At 44.3% G+C, this 25,435-nt stretch overlaps 1 protein-coding gene across 2 annotated transcripts in view; it reads left to right on the forward strand.

Moving 5' to 3' along the window:
• The window catches only part of TMEM245 (transmembrane protein 245), a 153,042-nt gene that overhangs the window by 12,597 nt on the left and 115,010 nt on the right, over positions 1 to 25,435 (forward strand). The window contains exons 4-6 of one of the 2 annotated variants that reach the window (XM_066579078.1): positions 4,109 to 4,303; positions 14,000 to 14,169; positions 16,490 to 16,513. In XM_066579078.1, the coding sequence (XP_066435175.1) occupies positions 4,109 to 4,303; positions 14,000 to 14,169; positions 16,490 to 16,513 (389 nt within the window). The remainder of the gene's footprint in view (positions 1 to 4,108; positions 4,304 to 13,999; positions 14,170 to 16,489; positions 16,514 to 25,435) is intronic. The other variant, XM_066579080.1, reaches the window with a different exon arrangement.

The following is a 25,435-nucleotide window of genomic DNA, read 5'->3' on the forward strand; positions in this document are numbered from 1 at the left end:
CAGTGTAAAGGCACGCCCCGACTGAACGACGATCAAGAATTTGTCCCCTTCTCACTCGTCCTTCAGTTTCTGTAGGCAGAAAATCTAACGACAGACCGGCCCATCTAAAGAGGCCATCATTCACTTATAAACGCCGGCCTGCTTACTGTGAACAGAGGCGGCCGGAACGATGAGTTGTGTGTAGTAGCACCCCCCTTTCCCTCTCCACCCCTTAGTAAGGGACTCTGCTCTTCATCTCCCACTCCCCTGACTGCTGCTGGTGTCTGACTGTCTGTGGGGTACACCCTGGGGCTGACAGTTGGCATGCATTAGCCTGCGGCCCCTGCTCCTCCTCTCTGTTCTGCACCCTGTTGTGGCAGCCTCTGCCTTCCTTCCCTTCTGTCTTCCTCCATTTCTTACCCTGTGCAGAACGCCCCTGGAGGATTGCTAGCCTTTTATCTTCCTCCGGTCTACTGAGGCAGTAGCCATTCTCATGATCAACAGCTAGCGTCCACTATAGATCTGGCCCCTGGCTTCTGCTTTGCAAGTCCTCTGCAATTTCCTGTGCTAGGGGCATGTTTTGGACAGTCCTTCCTCATTGACCACTGCTTCTGTCCCTCCTGTGAAGCCCGGAGGTAGACCGCTCTCTTCTTCCTCCTCAGTGACCATTTTCACACTGCAGCCTGCAGTCCCCTCCTGCATTTATGAAGTGGAGGACAAACACTATCCAGGCAGGCCTAACCTCTAGGGGCTTGCTCCTCCATGGGCTTGCTCATCTAGGGGCTCGTTCCTCTAGGGGCTTGCTCCACTAGGGGCTCGTAGCTTGTTCCTCTAGGGGCTCGCTCCTCTGTGGGCGAGGACCTCTGGGGTAGTTCTCTTGGAAATACTACCTGCACCTAAAGCCACACTAGAAAGTCGGAATAACGGAAACATGGCTTGATGTTAAGTGCGATTGGGTGGCGAATTTACAGGGTTACAGTCTCTTCAGAAGAGACCATGGGAACCAGAAAGGGGGAGGGGTATGTCTGTACGTTAAATCGTACTTAATGCCGAGGCAACGGGAAGATATAGGAGTAGGAGATGAACACGTGGAATCTCTGTGGGTAGAAATACAGAAAGAAAAAAAATAACAAAATCCTGATTGGGGTTTTCTATAGACCACCAAAAGCAACAGAAGAAACTGAAACCTTACTTCTAAGGCAGATAGAAGAGGTGTCAAACCGCAACCAAGTAATTATCATGGGGGGACTTTAATTATCCAGATATAATATGGGAAAACGAAACCTGCAAATCTCACAGGTGATAAGTTCTTGAGAACAATTAAAGATAACTACCTTACCCAACTTGTGAGGGAACCAACAAGGGGGAGGGCCACTCTGGACTTATTATTAACTAACAAACCGGACCGAATAATGGGGGTGCAGGTGCAGGGACACTTGGGGAACAGTGACCACAATATAATCAACTTCCAGCTGTCATTCAATAAGAAGCCTTATCAGGGAGTGACAAATAAACTAAACTTTAGTAAAGCAAAATTTGATCAGCTCAGAACTACTATCGGTAACATTAAACAGGATAACATCCTCAAAAATATCAGTACAGAGGACAAATGGGAGGAGTTTAAAAGGATCCTAATCACTTCATGTGAGCAGTTCATTCCCATTAAAAATAAAAGAAACTCAACTAAAAGGAAACCAATGTGGCTCGACAAGACGGTAAGAGGGGCAATAAACGAAAAAAAGAAAGCGTTCAAACTACTAAAACAACAAGGCAGCGAAGAAGCGCTAAAATCGTACAGGAAAAAAACAAAATATGCAAAGATAAGATCAAAACTGCCAAGGAGGAAGCTGAAAGACTGATCGCCAAAGAGAGCAAAAACAACCCGAAACTAGTCTTCAGTTATATTAACAGCAAAAGGATTTGCACCGAGAGCGCTGGCCCTTTAACAAATAATGCAGGAGAAACCATTGAAGATGATGAAGGGAAGGCAAACCTATTAAATAGTTTCTTTTCAAGCGTATTCACAAACAAAAAGGAAATGCCACACGAGATACAGGGGAATAAAATAAACCCCTCGCAAAATATCTCATATCTAACGCAGGAGGAGGTGCGGAACAGGTTAAAGAAGATTAAAATCGATAAATCGCCGGGTCCAGCTGGAAAACACCCAAGGGTACTAAGAGAACTAAGTAATGTGATACCTAGGCCGCTATTTCTAATATTTGTGGATACTATCAAGACCGGGGTTGTACCATTGGATTGGCGCATTGCCAACGTGGTTCCAATTTACAAAAAGGGATCCAAAAGTGAGCCTGGTAACTACAGGCTGGTAAGTCTCACTTCAGTAACTGGACAAATATTCGAGCGGTTTCTGAGAAATGCCATCGATGGAGAACAACGGAATAACTCCTCACCAGCATGAGGTCATGAGGGGTCGATCATGTCAGACCAATCTGATCAGCTTCTACGATGAAGTAAGCTCTAGGCTGGACCTGGGAGAGTCTATTGATCTCGTATATCTGGATTTCTCTAAGACCTCCTGCAGGCGGCCGGGTCAGATCTGGCTGCCAGAATTTTTGCAGCGGGACCCTACCCGAGCGCCTGCAGAGAGTAGCACGGAACTCGCCCACTCCCGCAGCTCCGGCTCTTTCATGTGCCAGCAGCCGACGCATGCGAGCCCGCACAGAATTGGAGCATGCCTCGCGCAGACAAACCGCAGCCGTCTGCATAGGATTGCGTATTGTAATGGGCGGAAATTCAGCGGGGAATCCCGCCGCGGAATTTCCGCCCGTCTGCAGGCGGCCTAAAGCATTTGACACCATGCCGCATAATAGGCTGATATATAAAAGGAGACAGCTCGGATTAGGTGAAAACGTGTGTATCTGGGTAAGGAACTGGCTCAGAGAAAGAAAGCAGAGGGTGGTAAGAAATGGTTCGTACTCTCATTGGGCCACTGTTGCTAGTGGGGGGGCCACAGGGTTCAGTATTAGGCCCCATTCTGTTCAATATTTTTATCCACGACCTGATAGAGGGACTGCACAGTAAGATATCAGTATTAGCAGATGATACAAAATGATACAATATAATTAATGCAACGGAGGACAATGTGCGGCTACAAACGGACCTAGATGAGCTGGGGGCTTGGGGAGAAACAATGGCAAATGAAGTTCAATGTTGAAAAATGTAAGGTTCTGCACATGGGCAGGAGAAACGGATGTCACCAATACACACTAAATGGGGTACTGCTAGGGAAAAGTGGTATGGAAAAGGACCTGGGGGTAGTAATGGATTGTAGACTAAACTGGAGTAACCAATGCCAGTCAGCTGCTGCAATAGCTCATAGAGTCTTGGGGTGTATTAAAATAGGTATAGGGGCGAGGGACGAGAACATTATCCCCCCACTATATAAGGCACTTGTCAGGCCTCACATGGAATACTGTGTATAGTTCTGGTCACCGGGGCTCAGGAAAGATGTTACAGTGCTTGAGGGGGTACAAAGAAGGGCAACTAAACTAATACATGGAATGACGGGACAGGAATACCCAGAGAGGCACCAAAACTGGGATTATTTCACCCCGGAAAGCAGACGGTTAAGGGGCGACCAAATAACTCTGTATAAATCCATGAAGGGACGATACAAGGATCTCTCCCAGGATCTGTTTATACCCAGGACTGCAACGGGAACAAGAGGGCATCCGCTACGCTTAGAAGAAAGCAGGTTTCATCACCAACATAGAAGGGGGTTCTTTACTGTAAGAGCAGTGAGACTGTGGAACTCTCTGCCTGAGAAGGTGGTGATGGCAGGATCCATTGAGGAGTTTAAGTGGGACTTGATGTCTTTCGATGATATTACAGGATGTAGACATTAGGTGACCAGCGGGTTGTTAATCTGGGTATACAGACAGATGGGAACTATTGGGGGTTGATCCAGGGAACAGTCTGAGTGCCATCAGGAAGTCAGGAAGGAATTTTTCCCCCGAAAGGGCTAATTGGTTCCTGCTCTTGTTTTTTTTTTGCCTTCCTCTGGATCAACAAGGAGGTTGTACAGGCTGAACTAGATGGAGACTGTCTTCTTTCGGCCTTACATACGATGTTATTTAGTCTTAGTAATGTCCTTGTATTTTTGCAGTGGCGTCGGTTACAGACGAGACCCCAACCACTCCACTGCCATCATCACCGGGAAGGCGAAGAAGTGACATTGGAGCCTTACTTAAGAAAAAGAAGACTAGCGACATCTACTTTGTTCTGCTTGTGTGGGCCATAATTGTGGTGCAGCTCTGGCTTCATCTGTGGATCATACAGCTCCTTCCAGTGCCTATAGCCGGTAAGTGAAGCGGAGCACGTTAACCCCTTAGTGACCGCCTATGTGTCTTTTTACATCCTGGCTTTCTGACTTTAATCCCTAAGGCAACGTGTGTTTATGGCTGCGGGGGCTCTGGACGTGACCACTCCATACTATATCAGCTGTCGGAGGTAGCAGACAGTCTGGAGCTGTCCAGGGGGGCCAGGATATCCATAAAAGTAAACAAAAAGTCAAATAAATTTTCAGCGCCCCTAACAGCTCGGATCTATTAGGGGAGCTGAAACTTCTCCCATCCACCACCATGTTTCACAGCCTACTGGTCCTTCCAAGACCTGACATCGTCTGTTGCGCATACGTGACAGACGTAAAATGTCGGGTGTATGCACAGAAGTCCAGGGAGCCCAGGAGATTTAACATCTCACTGCTCCCAGCTAGCATGAGTAGCAGAGGTCAGGGAGAAGTCACCGGGGAAAGGGGGGCGCTGTATGTGGTTCCGGTCACATGATCGGCGATATCCAATGGATAATGGTGATCATGTAAATTGAAAAAAAGTTTGTTTCATCTCCCCTCACAGATCGTATCCATGAGGGGGGATGAAATGATGTACCTAAGGCCCCCGGATTTATCTGTGGACCTGACCCCGCCTTTTGCGCATGCACCTGTGGGCACAATGGTGGGTGCATGCACAAAAGCCACGGATTGCCGGGGTAATTTAAAATTTCCCTGTTCCTGGCTACTGAACGTAACTGAGAGCCGGGAGATTTCATGGGGAGCCGCGGTGTGTGATCCCTGGTCACATGATCACCGTTATCCATTAGATCATGTAAAAGTTAAAAAAGGGGGAGGTGCAATTACTTACCTAAGGCCTTCGGTGATGTCCCGTGACGGGATCTTTATCCGCGGACATTTCCCCAGCACATGCACCAGTTGGCAAAATGTCAGACGCATGTGCAGAAGCTGGGATGGGCAAGAGGAAATCAAAAATCCCTAAAGGTAGCCGAGAGCCTGGAGCAGTGACCGAGGGCCGTGGTGAGAGGTCTCCGGTCACATGATCGCCGATATCCAATGAATAATGGTGATCACGTGAAAGATAGAAAACCCTTCTTCAACCTATGGCCGGTCTCACACGGATAGGAATTGCGGATTCCGCATGCTTTTGATCTGCGGTAATATGCGGATCAATCAAATGCATGAATTACACAACTCTGCTCACATTAGCGGGTCAGAATTACGTAATCCACAGAAAACAACGCAGCAGGTTGTATTTTTCCGTGCATATCTGCAACATAGATCCCATTGTGCTCCATGGTCACGGATCTACCCACAGCCCATACGTAACTACATTGTGTCCGGGCTGCGGGTACCATACAAACAAAAGGTGTACTGCGCATGACCACCTGTGTGAGTAGGCAGTTATGCGCAGTACATAGGGTGGCCGTACGCAGGGTCACAGCCGGGCTCACAGCTGGAATCCGCTGCCAGCCTCCACAAGCGGATTCCACACCCGTCCATGTGAGCCCGGCATAATTCAGACCGCTACCTGTAATACGTAATTTACAAGAAGCCCCGGGAACGTTCGCCTTCCTGCAGTTCCAGGAGCAGCTTGTTGAGCGCCTTCTGTGTGAGACCGCCGCACCGCAGCAAGATTACGGAGACTCACAGAGCGCCACTTTATACACCCCATCCCCGACGCTGAGGTCAAGAAAAAACCCCAAAAAGCATGGGAGGAGGAGGGATGCCTGGTATTATTGCCCCATGTGCCCATCCAACCAGCCCCCGTAGTTACCCCGGTCTTCAGAGATTCCACGCAGTTTACAAGTACAAGTAACAATGGGGCCTCCAATTCCTTCAGTTGTGCCCTGCAATCCAATGGGTGTTCCTCCATTATAGGCTGAGCCATGTGACCAGTAAGCAGATTGGGGCCACAATAGGTATATCTCTGAACACGGGACAAACGGGGGGATCCATTTTGGGGTGCAAATCCTCATTTTCATGTGTACTAAAGAAAAAAAAATGTCTAAAATGATGCATTTGCAAAAATATATATTTTTATTTTTTATCTTCTAAAACGCATTAGGCCTCATGTCCACGGGGAAAAGAAGAAGAATTAAAATCCGCAGCGGATCACCCGCACGCGGATCCGCACCCCATAGGGATGCATTGACCACCCGCGGGTAGATAAATACCCGCGGATGGTCAATAAAAGGGAATTAAAAAAAAATAGAGCATGAAAAAAAATGGACATACTCCATTTAGGTGCGGGTCTCCCGCAGGCTTCTATTGAAGCCTATGGAAGCCGTCCGGATCCATGGGAGACCTAAAATAAGAATAACTTACGCGCAGCGGACCGGGCAGGTCTTCACGGCTGGATCTTCTTGCTTTGGCCCAGCGGATGTGCCCGGCACATGCGCGCGGCACGCAGCCGGCGTGCTGAGTATATCCGCCGGCCGAAGAAAGAAGATCCGGCCGTGAAGAAGAGAAGACCTGCCGGGTCCGCTGCGGGTAAGTTAATTCTTATTTATTCTTTTCAGCGCTCATGTCCGCGGGGCAGGAGGGACCCGCTACGGATTCTCCATGGAGAATCCGTAGCGGGCCTGATTTTCCCCGTGGACATGAGGCCTTCGGCTCCCTGTCCACGGGCAAGGCAAAATATCGCTAGTGATATTCTGCCGCAGGGAACAGAGCTTACAGTTCTCTGCGGTGAGCCTATCTGACAGGTTCATCGCGGCAATCGCAGCGTGCCGCGATTTGAGTCTTGCGAGTGGAGAATCGCTATAATTTTCTGCTCGTGGACAGGGTGCTGTGCTTTCAATAACAACGCAATGGAAAGCGTGCGCCTCGTTACTCGCGCCTGGATTATTGTTGCGGGTAACGCAATGCACTATTGTCCGTGGACAGAAGCCTTTAACTCCTTTAAAGAAACTGTTGGGTCAAAATACGCATAACCCTCCTCAGTGAAGACATCATGGGGTGTAGTCTTTAAAATGGAGTCATTTGTGGGAAATCTATCATGATTATTAAAACTCGCTGCTGATCACCCCCCGCTCCAGACTCTACCCTCTCCAATCCATCCTGAATGCGGCAGCCAGGCTCAACTTCCTGTCCAGACGCTACTCGGACGCCTCTGCCCTGTGCCGCTCACTGCACTGTGTTCCTGCAAAATAAAGAATAACCCCCCCTGTTAACATGCTCCCTGTCCTAGTGACTGCAATCCCTGCTAGCTGCCATCAACCGCCCCTGCAGTCATACTGATTCAGCCACTATATGGTCTGACCATTGTCTGTGTGTATGGCACACTCTCCACTTCACCATACCGGGCATATCCCAACCCCGCCATACCATGCACATCTCCAGCCCGCCATACCGTGCACATCTCCACCTCACCATACCGTGCACATCTCCACCTCACCATACCGTGCACATCTCCACCTCACCATACCGTGCACATCTCCACCCCACCATACCGGGCACATCTCCAGCCCGCCATACCGTGCACATCTCCACCCCCCCCATACCGCACACATCTCCACCCGCCCCCCCCCCATACTGTACACATCTCCAGCCCTTTACCTTCCGTATCACCCCATTACTTGTAGTATGTAAGCTCCTTGGAGCAGGACCCTCACCCCTACTGTTTCCATCAACTAATTACTATGTAATTGTCTTTCTGTATTCCCCCTGTCTATGTTAGCGCTGCGGGATATGTTGGCACCACACAAATAAAGATTATTATTATCATCATTCTGACACCTATGAGCCTTTACTATCTTTTCTGGGTGCACGAAACAAAGCGTTCCTCAAAATGTTGATAATGTGAAATTTGTACGTCTCCTTGGACTAGCTTCACACAGGTGAGCGAAATATAGAGACATGAATTCCGCCCCAATATCGCGCTCCCCACCATGTGAAAGCCCCGTAGAGGCGAGGCGTTTTCATGTCATTTATTTTCATTTATAATGTGCCCAGTATTTTCTATTAGTGAAAGGTCTGGACTGCAGGCGGCTGGTTCACCCCGGACTCTTCTCCTGTGAAGCTGTTATGATGGATGTAGTATATGATGGAAGGTCTGGAGTGCAGGCGGTTGGTTCACCCCGGACTCTTCTCCTGTGAAGCCATGCTGTTGTGATGGATGTAGTATATGGTGGAAGGTCTGGACTGCAGGCGGCCGGTTCACCCCGGACTCTTCTCCTGTGAAGCCATGCTGTTGTGATGGATGTAGTATATGATGGAAGGTCTGGACTGCAGGCGGCCGGTTCACCCCGGACTCTTCTCCTGTGAAGCCATGTTGTTGTAATGGATGTAATATATAGTGGAAGGTCTGGACTGCTGGCGGCCGGTTCACCCTGGACTGTTCTCCTGTGAAGCTGTTGTGATGGATGTTGTATATGGTGGAAGGTCTGGACTGCAGGCGGCCGGTTCACCCCGGACTCTTCTCCTGTGATGCTATTATGATGAATGTAGTATATGATGGAAGGTCTGGACTGCAGGCAGCCGGTTCACCCCGGACTCTTCTCCTGTGAAGCCATGCTGTTGTGATGGATGTAGTATATGATGGAAGGTCTGGACTGCAGGCGGCCGGTTCACCCCGGACTCTTCTCCTGTGAAGCTGTAGTGATGGATGTAGTATATGATGGAAGGTCTGGACTGCAGGCGGCCGGTTCACCCCGGACTCTTCTCCTGTGAAGCTGTTATGATGGATATAGTATATGATGGAAGGTCTGGACTGCAGGCGGTCGGTTCACCCCGGACTCTTCTCCTGTGAAGCTGTAGTGATAGATGTAGTATATGATGGAAGGTCTGGACTGCAGGTGGCCGGTTCACCCCGCACTCTTCTCCTGTGAAGCTGTAGTGATAGATGTAGTATATGATGGAAGGTCTGGACTGCAGGGGGTCAATTCACCCCGGACTCTTCTCCTGTGAAGCCATGCTGTTGTAATGGATGCAGTATATGGTGGAAGGTCTGGACTGCAGGCGGCCTGTTAACCCCAGAATCTTCTCCTGTGAAGCTGTTATGATGGATGTAGTATATGATGGAAGGTCTGGACTGCAGGGGGTCGGTTCACCCCGGACTCTTCTCCTGTGAAGCCATGCTGCTGTAATGGATGCAGTATATGGTGGAAGGTCTGGACTGCAGGCGGCCTGTTAACCCCGGACTCTTCTCCTGTGAAGCTGTTATGATGGATGTAGTATATGATGGAAGGTCTGGACTGCAGGGGGTCGGTTCACCCCGGACTCTTCTCCTGTGAAGCCATGCTGTTGCGATGGATGTTGTATATGGTGGAAAGTCTGGACTGTAGGCAGCCGGTTCACCCTGGACTCTTCTACTGTGAAGCTGTTGTGATGGTTGTAGTATGTGCTGGAAGGTGTGGACTGCAGGCAGCCAGTTCCCCCCGAAACTTTTCTTCTGCGAAGCTGTTGAGATGGATGTAGTATATGGTGGACGGTCCTGACTGCAGGCGTTCAGTTCACCCCAGACCCTTCTCCTGTGAAGCTGTTATGATGGATGTAGTATATGATGGAAGGTCTGGACTGCAGGCGGCCGGTTCACCCCGGACTCTTCTCCTGTGAAGCTGTTATGATGGATGTAGTATATGATGGAAGGTCTGGACTGCAGGGGGTCGGTTCACCCCGGACTCTTCTCCTGTGAAGCCATGCTGTTGTAATGGATGCAGTATATGGTGGAAGGTCTGGACTGCAGGCGGCCTGTTAACCCCAGACTCTTCTCCTGTGAAGCTGTTATGATGGATGTAGTATATGATGGAAGGTCTGGACTGCAGGGGGTCGGTTCACCCCGGACTCTTCTCCTGTGAAGCCATGCTGCTGTAATGGATGCAGTATATGGTGGAAGGTCTGGACTGCAGGCGGCCTGTTAACCCCGGACTCTTCTCCTGTGAAGCTGTTATGATGGATGTAGTATATGATGGAAGGTCTGAACTGCAGGGGGTCGGTTCACCCCGGACTCTTCTCCTGTGAAGCCATGCTGTTGTGATGGATGCAGTATATGGTGGAAGGTCTGGACTGCAGGCGGTCGGTTCACCCCGGACTCTAATCCTGTGAAGCCATGCTGTTGTGATGGATGCAGTATATGATGGAAGGTCTGGACTGCAGGTGGCAGTGATAAATGCAGTGTACGCCCCATTGTACATAATTACGTAAGATTAGGTCCACAACGGATATGTTTCTGAACACATGACAAATGGGGGTATCTATTTTGGGGTACAAATTCGCATTTTTTTTGTTCACTATTGAAAAAAAAACCTGTCTTTAAAAGGACATATTTGCAAAAATATGAAGTTTTTTTTTTTTCTCCTCTAAATTGCATTAACACCTGAAAAAAAACTGTAGTGTCAAAATATTTGTCACCCCTCAGTAAATATATTAAGGGGATTAGTTTTCAGAATGGTGTCATTTGTGGGGGGTCTCTCTCATTCTGACATCTATGAGCCTTTACAATCTTGGCTTGGTGCAGGAAAACAACGTGTTCCTGAAAATGTTGATAATTGGAAGCGGAGAAAGCTCACCTGATCATGTCCTAACAGGTTTATTTTGTTCATAGCAAAAGGTGAGGAATCTTACCGATTGGGCTGAGCATGTTTTGACATGTTCTCTGGGGTTTTAGGAGTGAGCGTACAGAAGCCTGCTGTTAGATTTGATCATCTTTTAACATGGTAAGTTTGTTCAGGATCTTGTTTGCTGTGTAAGCCACACTCAGTTTACATCCTGTATTCAATCTGCTCTTGTTTTATCTGTATGGCTCCAAGAGGCTGTGTAATTTTTCCGAACAGCTTTTGTTTTATTTATGGTGAAGTCACTATTACAAGTCAGCAAAGAAACATAAGTGATTTTGTGAAGAAAGTGTATTTTGCTTACTTCACTATGAAACTTGGGGATCAAAACAAACCATGGGCTCCTCACAAGGTGTGCAGAAGGTGCGAAGATCTTCGTTTGTGGTTTAAGGGCAAGAAAAACTTTCGTTTTGGCATTCTTATGATGTGGCGTGAACAGCAAAATCATACTACTCACTGCTGTTTCTGTTTGGTAGATGTGAAAGGCTTTAATACAAACAATAAAAATAGAATCTCCTACCCAAACCTTATTTCAGCTATTTGTCCAGTGCCTCCTAGCTCTGTAATACCAATTCCACATCCACCTTCCAGTTTAAATAGTATCCTGAGCGATTCAAAGGCTGAAGACACATTACCTCCCCAGGGCAAATCTAGCTCAGATTTTTTGTAGACGAGAGTCCCCATCCTTTTTCTCAGAGCGAACCCAATGACCTTGTTAGAGATTTAGGCCTTTTCAAACAAGCAGCCAAATTGCTAGGCCAAGACTAAACAAGAACAACCTGCGGTCACCTGGAACATCATTTTTTGGTACTGATACTGAGAGAAGGAATTCACTCCGTTTTTCTCCAAAGAGGGAAATCTTGTATTTTGTAATGATGTTCAAGGGCTCATGAAGGGCTTAAAAATAGAATATGATCCATCTGAGTAGTCTGAGTAGTGCCTATTCATCGATTCATCCTTAAAGCAGTCTTGCTGCATAATGGGAATACATTTGCATCACTTTCTATAGGGACTCAGTGCATTTGAAAGAAAACCGTAAAGCTTTGGCTGTGATTCTTAAGACAATCAACTATCAAGAACATCACTGGATGGTTTGTGGAGACTTCAAAATACTAACCATGTTGTTGGGCCAGCAGGCTGGTTATACAAAACATCCCTGCTTCCTATGCTTGTTGGACAGTCAAGCCAGAGACCTCCATTGGACAAAAACTGACTGGCCACTGTGAAGCGCCTTAACCCTCGGTGAAATAAAAGTCATTAATACTACTTTTGTTCCACCTGAAAAGATTTTATTACCACCTCTTCACATTAAATTAGGGCTTATGAAGCAGTTTGTTAAATCACTGCCTAAAGATGGGAAATGTTTCATAAATCTGTTCCAAGTTCCCAAAACTGTCTGAAGCCAAGTTAAAAGAGGGTCTTTTTACTGACCCCGACATACAAAAAACTCTTATCTGATCCCCTCTTTTCAGAAACAATGGGTGAAAAAAAAGAAGCTTGGGACTCTTTCAAGGACGTTGTGCACAAGTTTTTGGGGGATACTAAAGACCCTCTCTACAAAACCGTTGTACAACTTATGTTGGCTGCGTTTAAAGCTCAAGGATGCAAGAGGAGCTTAAAAGTTCATTTTTTAAACTCCCATGTCGATTATTTTCCCGAAAACTTGGGAGCCTATAGTGAAGAGCAGGGTGAAAGATTTCACCAGGATGTCCATGATATTGAGTGACGCTACCAAGGAAGCTGGGATGTCTCCATGCTAGCTAATTACTGTTAGATGCTCCAGCGGAAAATGAAAAATGAAAAACAAAAGCGTCATCGAAGGAGCAAGAGAAGAAGAAAAGGTTTCACAGGCAAAAAGAGTGAACGTGGGATGATAAATGTATCATGGATGTATTTGTTAATAAATATGTTGAGTTCTTTGTACTAAAGTTGTGATTTTTTTTTCTCTTTCATCACTCCTATACATTTATAATGTAAAACCCTCATATATTGCAAAAAAAACTACGTGAGGGGGGGAAATGAAGGTCATTTTTGGATTCGGTGACCTTGAAAACATAAAACTTACCTAAAATATCCCATGCTCCTGAAAAACAAATTTTTTTGCAGACCTGTGTAATTAATGTTAAATTTGTACGTCTCCTAAATGGTTAAAAGTAACGTACGTTTTTCCATTGTGCTTCCAGACTAGATGGAAAACAGATGGAAAAATATAGCTCATCAAACATGTGCACAGTATGTTTGCATATATTTGAGATACTGCAGTTGAAAACGTGAAAAGACAATTTTTTTTCAAAGTGTTCCCACTTTTTTCTTTCAAAATTTTCCCAATTTTGTGTAGAACGCCTACAGAAAATTGTAGACAGGCGGTATTACTTCTGAACGACTGCTTACTGTGAATGGAGGTGGATGGCTGGACTGACCCTCGGTCCGCTCCACTCCACCTCCAGTCAAGGGAATACTCATCCCTGGCACATGGAGGTGGATGGCTGGACTGACCCTCGGTCCGCTGCACTCCACCTCCAGTCAAGGGAATACTCATCCCTGGCACATGGAGGTGGATGGCTGGACTGACCCTCGGTCCGCTCCACTCCACCTCCAGTCAAGGGAATACTCATCCCTGGCACATGGAGGTGGATGGCTGGACTGACCCTCGGTCCGCTCCACTCCACCTCCAGTCAAGGGAATACTCATCCCTGGCACAAGCTGCCGGCCATCTGCACCCAACAAGTTGTCCCATGTAAAAGGGCCCTAAGGATGGTTGTCTCTTGACAGATTGCAGACCGCCCATGTGATTGGCCGATTTCCCCTAGTCTGGCCACCGGCCACTCTGTTAAATGACTGAAACCACAGCAGCCGCTGAAGGGGAATGTAGTATTACATGGCAGCCAGGACAGGAGCTGCTGGTCAGAATTGGCAACCCCCTCTATATGTCAGGGCTTATGGGCAGGGGTTGATTTCATGACCAACTCTTTAAAATACCTTGTCCAGTGTCAGAAGGGTTTGTGAGGCCCGGTATGTTCTTGGAGTGTTAAGCTTCCTTCGGTGGGCCGCAGCTTGGACATTCTGAAATACTTTTGGTGAAAGTGGAGAAATAGACGTTGTTTAAAAGTTCAGCTGAAGGAAATGGTTGTATTCAAGTTTTCTCTCTTAGTTTTTGCAGTTAAAAAGCTGATAATCCACTTTGGAGTAGTCGGTTTCTTGGGGAATCGTTTTGGCCGCTGGTGGGAAATAATAGCAGCGTTTATGAGGGAACGGAAGGAAGCGTTGGCACCCAGACCCATTCGAGGACTCGGAAAATTTGTTCTGAAGATTGACAGTAAGGTAAGTGTCTGTGATGTAACTAGCGTTCTGTTCACATCAGATAGGGCCAGCATACGGGTGCTACACGGTCTAGTCCTACTGAGCGGCCTTGTACAGACGGCTGCAGCTTATTACTTCCCTTCTTTCTTCTCCGTTCTCTCTTTTAGTCAGTGTAAGTTAATGGTGTAAATATTTTTGGTCTATAGCCTTACTTTTGTGCGCTGCCAGCATGGGCAGCTCTGGATTGGCTTATTATATCTGACTAGACCCTCCTTGTGGCAAGAGCCGACACACGTGACTTCTCTTTGGTACTTTGCTCTTACCACAACTGACTTCCTCCCCACGGCCATTATTGAGGTAGGTGCCTACGGTAGAACTGATGTGACAGCAAGCTGGCAGCCCGTATTATAACTATATCCATAGAGGAACCAATGTGGGATCAGCGGACTCAGAGACTTGTGGATACGAGGCCAAAGGACCTCATCCAGGAGTTACCATAAAATAGTTTTCCCGATGTGACTTTAACCCTTTGCAATCCAATTTTGGAATCAGGGTTTCCTAGGGGTTTTTCTCTTTCTGCCATTATACAACAGTGCCATCTGCTGGCTAGAGCCAGTACTGTGGTATGGGACATGCTGAAGAGGCCCCTGACAACAGAGCGGCCAGTAATATACAGTAAGAATACCCTGCCGGACGTCTTCCGACATCAGAGCTGTACAGCCTTCAATCAGAATGTCTTTAGATGTAAGACAGTGGATTGGAAAGGGTTAATGTTGACTTCTTGTGACCATTGACACACAATCCGGTTATATTCAGATCTTACAATGGTTGCTCGATTTACTTGTGAGTTTTTCCCCTTATAGAAATATTACGTTTGCGTTAGATTTATGGATGACAGAATGGAGCCGTAACCCAAACATGACTGTTCCCCTTCGGACAGTGTCCAGCGCCTAACAGATTTACTTACTGCTCCGCATGCAGGAGAGGTCAGCCACATTGTTAGGCTCCCTTACTATGGAATTCGCTCTATAAGTCCCTCGCGTCGCTACAATGTTACATTGTATTCTCTTGTGTTATAAAACAGGTGACATTTGTGTGGGCAAAATCTATAAGAATGTATAAAAGTTCTCTATATTATGCCAAGAAACGTTTCCTAAAGTGTATCTATCTGTTGTGTGACTCGGAGGGTTTGCCATGTGCGCTGCTTGGTGTTAATCTCACCCGCTCTTTATATCATGGAAATATTAGTGAAGATGTTAGACTGTTAAACCGGACCTGGGACCAAAAACAAAATGTAATGTAATTTAGCTACCTGTATTGTCATTGGCTGCTGTCAATGATCATATTATCGTGTTTCCCTGAAAATAAGCCCTAGGCTGGTTTTTTTAAGGCTTTTTGGGGAGGCTCAGACTATAAGCCCTACCCCCAAAATAAGACCTAGCTGCATTACACAAGGAAAAAAAAAGAATACATTATCTAGCAGACTCGGTCCGGGTCCCTCCCGCTGCTCTCCAAAGCTCTGGTGCAGTTCCCGAGGTCCTCAGCCGCCCATACAAGATCACTTGCTAGTTAAGGAATTCATAAATCCCACCTCCATGAAGCGAAGGGCTCTGATTGGCTGAGCAGCACCTGAAGAACCAATCACAGCCATCACATTGGTTCATCGAGCACTGCGTTGATTGGCTGAGCAGCTCCCGAAAATCCAGTCACAGTCATCGCTTCCTGTAGGTGGGATTTATGAATCCCGTAACCAGGAAGATGAGGGACTGCGGGAACCACGCCGGAGCTCTGGAGAGCAGCGGAAGGTACCTGGACCACTGAGCCTGCTGGGTAAGTATAATGAGACCGAACTCCTCTTTTGTGGCAAATATTAAAATGGCAGTGTCTTATTTTTGGGGAAACACCGTAGTCATCGGATCGGATGGAAGACTTGTTCTTGGTAGCGGCTCTGGAAGAACAATCCAGAAATGTTTGTCCCTCTTTCAGTGAGAGGGGATGATATAAAGCACTGGTTTGAGTGATCTGGAGATATACCGCAGCTCTTGCTGTGTGTTTGCCCCGTATGGCCGTGTCTTGGGGGGGTTGCTGCACCTTTTATGGCAGGTTTTCATGCAGTTTTTTGAGTCAAAGTCAGAAGTGGATTGAACAGACACCAGAAACCTAAAGGAAGGTCTTCTACTTCTTCCTGCCGGATCCACTTCTGGCTTTGGCCCCTGTGTGCCCCTTGTGTGCCCTGTGTTCTTGCCACGTTGTACCTGCACGTTCTTCACTAATGTTCTGCTGTCTTCTCTTCTCTCCCGTTTTCTCCTCGTTTCCGTTGCACTTTCCTGCCCACATACAGATGTGGCATTGGCTTAATGAGCAGGTAAAGCAACCGCTTGGTAACCCTTCTGTCTGCTTGTACCACGCTTCCGTCCGTGTGTTCTGCACATCATGTTCACAGGTGTTAAGAAGTGGCCGTGTGTTCTTAAGGGCGAGCACCCACTGGCGTTTGCGTTTTCCGCGGGAAAACAACGCAGCGTTTTCGCCGCGTTCCCCGCGTTTTTTCCGCCCGTTTTCCGCGGCGTTTTTCGCGGCGTTTTCGCGGCGTTTTCGCGGCTTTTCCATTAATTTCCATGGAGAAAAATAAGGACACATATGCAACTGACAGCTCCTATGTTAAAAACGCAAACGCAACGCAAAAAAAACGCCAGTGGACAGGAACACATGTTATCTCTATGCCTGTGCAGGAAAAACGCAAAACGCAAAACGCAGGTAAAAAAACGCCAGTGGGTGCTCGCCCTAAAGGCGCAAGAAGTACACAGCGAAAAATAATCATGTTACTATAAAAAAGCATGTAATACCTTTCAGAATTGTAAAGATGCTTGTTTGTACTGGGGGTCCAAATAATGAAGGAAAAATGTCTGCCGCACCCGACAGCTCGCACACCATCCTGGCATTGAGTATATGCACAGGACGACAGTAGCTTTGCCTGCCTGTGTCTTGGACTTCCTGTTCAGGCTGACTGGCAGGTGCCTAAGGATGTACAGCCTGCTCTGTCAGCCTGCAGGATTGCCATCCAGCAGGGGGCAGTGCATTGCATCATTTACTGAGTAGCATCCGTCACCGCACAGCAAGCGACAAGTGTGGCCTGAGGATCACTCGGCCTCCAGGCTCACTGATGGTGTGTGCTTCGCCCAGACCGAGTTGTCTCATTTTACATATCTGCCTATTATGCGGGGCGGTGTCAAATGCTTTAGAAAAACCTGTGTCTGTGTGTATATAGTATATATGATGATACTGGGAGGCGGCCATGCAGGCATTGTTTTGTGATTTGTCTTTTGAATGTCGTTCTCTGTACCCGATAAATGAGGACTTCATGGAACCAATCGGTATGAATGCGGTAATATGAATGTTGTCTAGTTTTTTGTGCTGTAATCCAGTATTTCTATAGTGCCTTGTATGATGCCTTGCTGTCCGTGGCTTTGTGAAAGCCTTCGGCTCAGTTGTATTCAGCAGGTGACAAAGTGTTGAGCATGTTCTGTAGTGTTTCCTGTTGCTGATAGTCCAACATATCCACTATCTGAAGTTGTTCCTGCATGTGCTGCCAACGTAACGCCACCCCCTGCCGTTGGTTGTAAAGGGGTGGTCGGTTACTGAGCGAAGTAGAAAAGTTTTCATGCATTGACTGGATGGCTGAAAACTGATAGATTGTCGGGGGTCCGACCGCCAGGAGCCCCACTGATCCCGAGAACAAGGGGTCCCAATTCCCCTGTCCTCACATCCTGGCCGCTGCTGCCGTTTCACTCAGCGGAGGGCAACTTTTGTAAACCCACCGCCGCTTCACTTGTTTTTCAGTGGGACTGCCGAAGATGGCAGAGATGAACGGGTATTCCAATGTCTGTGCCAACCTTGCTGCCACCAGATTAAGACGACCAAAGGTGGATTTAGCCAACTCCGTGCTGCTTGTGACCCCCATAGAGGTGAATGTAGGTTATGTGAGTGGCTCAGCGCGCTGCACTACTTCCACATCTCACAACTTGTAGGAACTGCTCAGCTCGCTGCTCAAGGCGGTTTATGTCACTTAGATTCACTTCTAGTGGCGCAGTACCAGATGCCGAAAACCAGACAGACTCTGGACGCCGTTACATGACAGCCAGCGGAAGGCCCTGAAATAATAAAGGAGTGGGTGCTACTCGTGGACCACTGCTGGCCCCTCAAAGTAAGGTGGACTCCTGAGAGGTCATGAAGACTGCATCCTAGAGATGGACTTAACACCCCGCAGGTATTACTTCGGGGGACACTTAAGAAAAGTCTGCAGCTATGAGCAGCAGGTTGTGAACAACATACAAGGGGGGCTGAGGTTGAAGGATTGGGGACCCCTGTGGAATAACCAGTAGCCCACCATTCCCGGAGCAACTGCTGCAGGAGACCTTTGGATCACAGATGGATATGATAGCGATTAGTATCCATCTGGACTCATATATAATGTAAAGCTGGGGTTCCCGCTGGCCGACTTCAGGGGAAATGGAGGAATTCATACCCAGTGACTGTTGTACCAGAGGCCAGGGCGAGCTCGCCCACCACATGCAATCACAGCACAGCGCTCCACGGCGTACAGTGACATCATGGAGATTCCGGGTTTGTATTGAGGGGATTCGTTTATTCTTTTAGTACTGCAGAAAAAAAAACAAAACATGAATCTGGTCCTGCAGTGATCGCACCACAGAATAACCTTATATCACTACACCACAGAATAACCTTATATCACTATGTACACCACAGAATAACCTTATATCACTATGTACACCACAGAATAACCTTATATCACTCTGTACACCACAGAATAACCTTATATCACTGTGTACACCACAGAATAACCTTATATCACTACACCACAGAATAACCTTATATCACTGTGTACACCACAGAATAACCTTATATCACTGTGTACACCACAGAATAACCTTATATCACTACACCACAGAATAACCTTATATCACTACACCACAGAATAACCTTATATCACTGTGTACACCACAGAATAACCTTATATCACTATGTACCACAGAATAACCTTATATCACTGTGTACACCACAGAATAACCTTATATCACTATGTACACCACAGAATAACCTTATATCACTACACCACAGAATAACCTTATATCACTACACCACAGCATAACCTTATATCACTATGTACACCACAGAATAACCTTATATCACTATGTACACCACAGAATAACCTTATATCACTACACCACAGAATAACCTTATATCACTACACCACAGAATAACCTTATATCACTACACCACAGAATAACCTTCTATCACTACACCACAGAATAACCTTCTATCACTACACCACAGAATAACCTTATATCACTACACCACAGAATAACCTTATATCACTATGTACACCACAGAATAACCTTATATCACTATGTACACCACAGAATAACCTTATATCACTACACCACAGAATAACCTTATATCACTGTGTACACCACAGAATAACCTTATATCACTATGTACACCACAGAATAACCTTATATCACTACACCACAGAATAACCTTATATCACTGTGTACACCACAGAATAACCTTATATCACTATGTACACCACAGAATAACCTTATATCACTATGTACACCACAGAATAACCTTATATTACTATGTACACCACAGAATAACCTTATATCACTACACCACAGAATAACCTTATATCACTGTGTACACCACAGAATAACCTTATATCACTGTGTACACCACAGAATAACCTTATATCACTACACCACAGAATAACCTTATATCACTGTGTACACCACAGAATAACCTTCTATCACTACACCACAGAATAACCTTCTATCACTATGTACACCACAGAATAACCTTATATCACTATGTACACCACAGAATAACCTTATATCACTATGTACACCACAGAATAACCTTCTATCACTACACCACAGAATAACCTTATATCACTACACCACAGAATAACCTTATATCACTACACCACAGAATAACCTTATATCACTATGTACACCACAGAATAACCTTATATCACTGTGTACACCACAGAATAACCTTCTATCACTACACCACAGAATAACCTTCTATCACTATGTACACCACAGAATAACCTTATATCACTATGTACACCACAGAATAACCTTCTATCACTACACCACAGAATAACCTTCTATCACTATGTACACCACAGAATAACCTTATATCACTATGTACACCACAGAATAACCTTATATCACTATGTACACCACAGAATAACCTTATATCACTGTGTACACCACAGAATAACCTTATATCACTACACCACAGAATAACCTTATATCACTACACCACAGAATAACCTTATATCACTGTGTACACCACAGAATAACCTTATATCACTATGTACACCACAGAATAACCTTATATCACTGTGTACACCACAGAATAACCTTATATCACTATGTACACCACAGAATAACCTTATATTACTATGTACACCACAGAATAACCTTATATCACTACACCACAGAATAACCTTATCTCACTGTGTACACCACAGAATAACCTTATATCACTACACCACAGAATAACCTTATATCACTACACCACAGAATAACCTTATATCACTATGTACACCACAGAATAACCTTATATCACTATGTACACCACAGAATAACCTTATATCACTGTGTACACCACAGAATAACCTTATATCACTATGTACACCACAGAATAACCTTATATCACTGTGTACACCACAGAATAACCTTATATCACTACACCACAGAATAACCTTATATCACTATGTACACCACAGAATAACCTTATATCACTATGTACACCACAGAATAACCTTATATCACTATGTACACCACAGAATAACCTTATATCACTACACCACAGAATAACCTTATATCACTACACCACAGAATAACCTTATATCACTATGTACACCACAGAATAACCTTATATCACTGTGTACACCACAGAATAACCTTATATCACTCTGTACACCACAGAATAACCTTATATCACTATGTACACCACAGAATAACCTTATATCACTATGTACACCACAGAATAACCTTATATCACTACACCACAGAATAACCTTATATCACTACACCACAGAATAACCTTATATCACTGTGTACACCACAGAATAACCTTATATCACTACACCACAGAATAACCTTCTATCACTATGTACACCACAGAATAACCTTATTTCACTACACCACAGAATAACCTTATATCACTATGTACACCACAGAATAACCTTCTATCACTACACCACAGAATAACCTTATATCACTACACCACAGAATAACCTTATATCACTACACCACAGAATAACCTTATATCAATACACCACAGAATAACCTTATATCACTATGTACACCACAGAATAACCTTATATCACTATGTACACCACAGAATAACCTTCTATCACTATGTACACCACAGAATAACCTTATATCACTATGTACACCACAGAATAACCTTATATCACTGTGTACACCACAGAATAACCTTATATCACTGTGTACACCACAGAATAACCTTATATCACTGTGTACACCACAGAATAACCTTATATCACTGTGTACACCACAGAATAACCTTATATCACTATGTACACCACAGAATAACCTTCTATCACTACACCACAGAATAACCTTCTATCACTATGTACACCACAGAATAACCTTATATCACTACACCACAGAATAACCTTATATCACTATGTACACCACAGAATAACCTTATATCACTACACCACAGAATAACCTTATATCACTATGTACACCACAGAATAACCTTATATCACTGTGTACACCACAGAATAACCTTATATCACTGTGTACACCACAGAATAACCTTATATCACTATGTACACCACAGAATAACCTTATATCACTACACCACAGAATAACCTTATATCACTATGTACACCACAGAATAACCTTATATCACTACACCACAGAATAACCTTATATCACTGTGTACACCACAGAATAACCTTATATCACTGTGTACACCACAGAATAACCTTATATCACTACACCACAGAATAACCTTATATCACTACACCACAGAATAACCTTATATCACTACACCACAGAATAACCCTATATCACTGTGTACACCACAGAATAACCTTATATCACTATGTACCACAGAATAACCTTATATCACTATGTACACCACAGAATAACCTTATATCACTATGTACACCACAGAATAACCTTATATCACTCTGTACACCACAGAATAACCTTATATCACTGTGTACACCACAGAATAACCTTATATCACTATGTACACCACAGAATAACCTTATATCACTTTGTACACCACAGAATAACCTTATATCACTATGTACACCACAGAATAACCTTATATCACTATGTACACCACAGAATAACCTTATATCACTGTGTACACCACAGAATAACCTTATATCACTGTGTACACCACAGAATAACCTTATATCACTGTGTACACCACAGAATAACCTTATATCACTATGTACCACAGAATAACCTTCTATCACTACACCACAGAATAACCTTATATCACTACACCACAGAATAACCTTATATCACTACACCACAGAATAACCTTATATCACTATGTACACCACAGAATAACCTTATATCACTACACCACAGAATAACCTTATATCACTATGTACACCACAGAATAACCTTATATCACTGTGTACACCACAGAATAACCTTATATCACTGTGTACACCACAGAATAACCTTATATCACTGTGTACACCACAGAATAACCTTATATCACTATGTACACCACAGAATAACCTTATATCACTGTGTACACCACAGAATAACCTTATATCACTATGTACACCACAGAATAACCTTATATCACTACACCACAGAATAACCTTATATCACTACACCACAGAATAACCTTATATCACTATGTACACCACAGAATAACCTTATATCACTATGTACACCACAGAATAACCTTATATCACTATGTACACCACAGAATAACCTTATATCACTGTGTACACCACAGAATAACCTTATATCACTACACCACAAAATAACCTTATATCACTATGTACCACAGAATAACCTTATATTACTACACCACAGAATAACCTTATATCACTATGTACACAACAGAATAACCTTATATCACTACACCACTGAATAACCTTATATCACTACACCACAGAATAACCTTATATCACTGTGTACACCACAGAATAACCTTATATCACTACACCACAGAATAACCTTCTATCACTGTGTACACCACAGAATAACCTTATATCACTATGTACACCACAGAATAACCTTATATCACTGTGTACACCACGGAATAACCTTATATCACTATGTACACCACAGAATAACCTTATATCACTGTGTACACCACAGAATAACCTTATATCACTACACCACAGAATAACCTTCTATCACTGTGTACACCACAGAATAACCTTATATCACTATGTACACCGCAGAATAACCTTATATCACTATGTACCACAGAATAACCTTATATCACTATGTACCACAGAATAACCTTATATCACTGTGTACACCACAGAATAACCTTATATCACTATGTACACCACAGAATAACCTTATATCACTATGTACACCACAGAATAACCTTATATCACTATGTACACCACAGAATAACCTTATATCACTACACCACAGAATAACCTTATATCACTATGTACACCACAGAATAACCTTATATCACTATGTACACCACAGAATAACCTTATATCACTGTGTACACCACAGAATAACCTTATATCACTATGTACACCACAGAATAACCTTATATCACTACACCACAGAATAACCTTATATCACTACACCACAGAATAACCTTATATCACTCTGTACACCACAGAATAACCTTATATCACTATGTACACCACAGAATAACCTTATATCACTATGTACCACAGAATAACCTTATATCACTACACCACAGAATAACCTTATATCACTATGTACACCACAGAATAACCTTATATCACTATGTACACCACAGAATAACCTTATATCACTATGTACACCACAGAATAACCTTATATCACTATGTACACCACAGAATAACCTTATATCACTATGTACACCACAGAATAACCTTATATCACTATGTACACTACAGAATAACCTTATATCACTATGTACACTACAGAATAACCTTATATCACTACACCACAGAATAACCTTATACCACTATGTACACCACAGAATAACCTTATATCACTATGTACACCACAGAATAACCTTATATCACTGTGTACACCACAGAATAACCTTATATCACTATGTACACCACAGAATAACCTTATATCACTGTGTACACCACAGAATAACCTTATATCACTGTGTACACCACGGAATAACCTTATATCACTGTGTACACCACAGAATAACCTTATATCACTGTGTACACCACAGAATAACCTTATATCACTGTGTACACCACAGAATAACCTTATATCACTATGTACACCACAGAATAACCTTATATCACTATGTACACCACAGAATAACCTTATATCACTTTGTACACCACAGAATAACCTTATATCACTATGTACACCACAGAATAACCTTATATCACTACACCACAGAATAACCTTATATCACTACACCACAGAATAACCTTATATCACTATGTACACCACAGAATAACCTTATATCACTACACCACAGAATAACCTTATATCACTACACCACAGAATAACCTTATATCACTGTGTACACCACAGAATAACCTTATATCACTATGTACACCACAGAATAACCTTATATCACTGTGTACACCACAGAATAACCTTATATCACTATGTACACCACAGAATAACCTTATATTACTATGTACACCACAGAATAACCTTATATCACTATGTACACCACAGAATAACCTTATATCACTACACCACAGAATAACCTTATATCACTATGTACACCACAGAATAACCTTATATCACTACACCACAGAATAACCTTATATCACTACACCACAGAATAACCTTATATCACTATGTACACCACAGAATAACCTTATATCACTATGTACACCACAGAATAACCTTATATCACTACACCACAGAATAACCTTATATCACTACACCACAGAATAACCTTATATCACTGTGTACACCACAGAATAACCTTATATCACTACACCACAGAATAACCTTATATCACTACACCACAGAATAACCTTCTATCACTATGTACACCACAGAATAACCTTATTTCACTAC

The sequence above is a fragment of the Eleutherodactylus coqui genome, chromosome 9 (assembly GCF_035609145.1).
Source record: "Eleutherodactylus coqui strain aEleCoq1 chromosome 9, aEleCoq1.hap1, whole genome shotgun sequence".
NCBI lineage: Eukaryota > Metazoa > Chordata > Amphibia > Anura > Eleutherodactylidae > Eleutherodactylus > Eleutherodactylus coqui.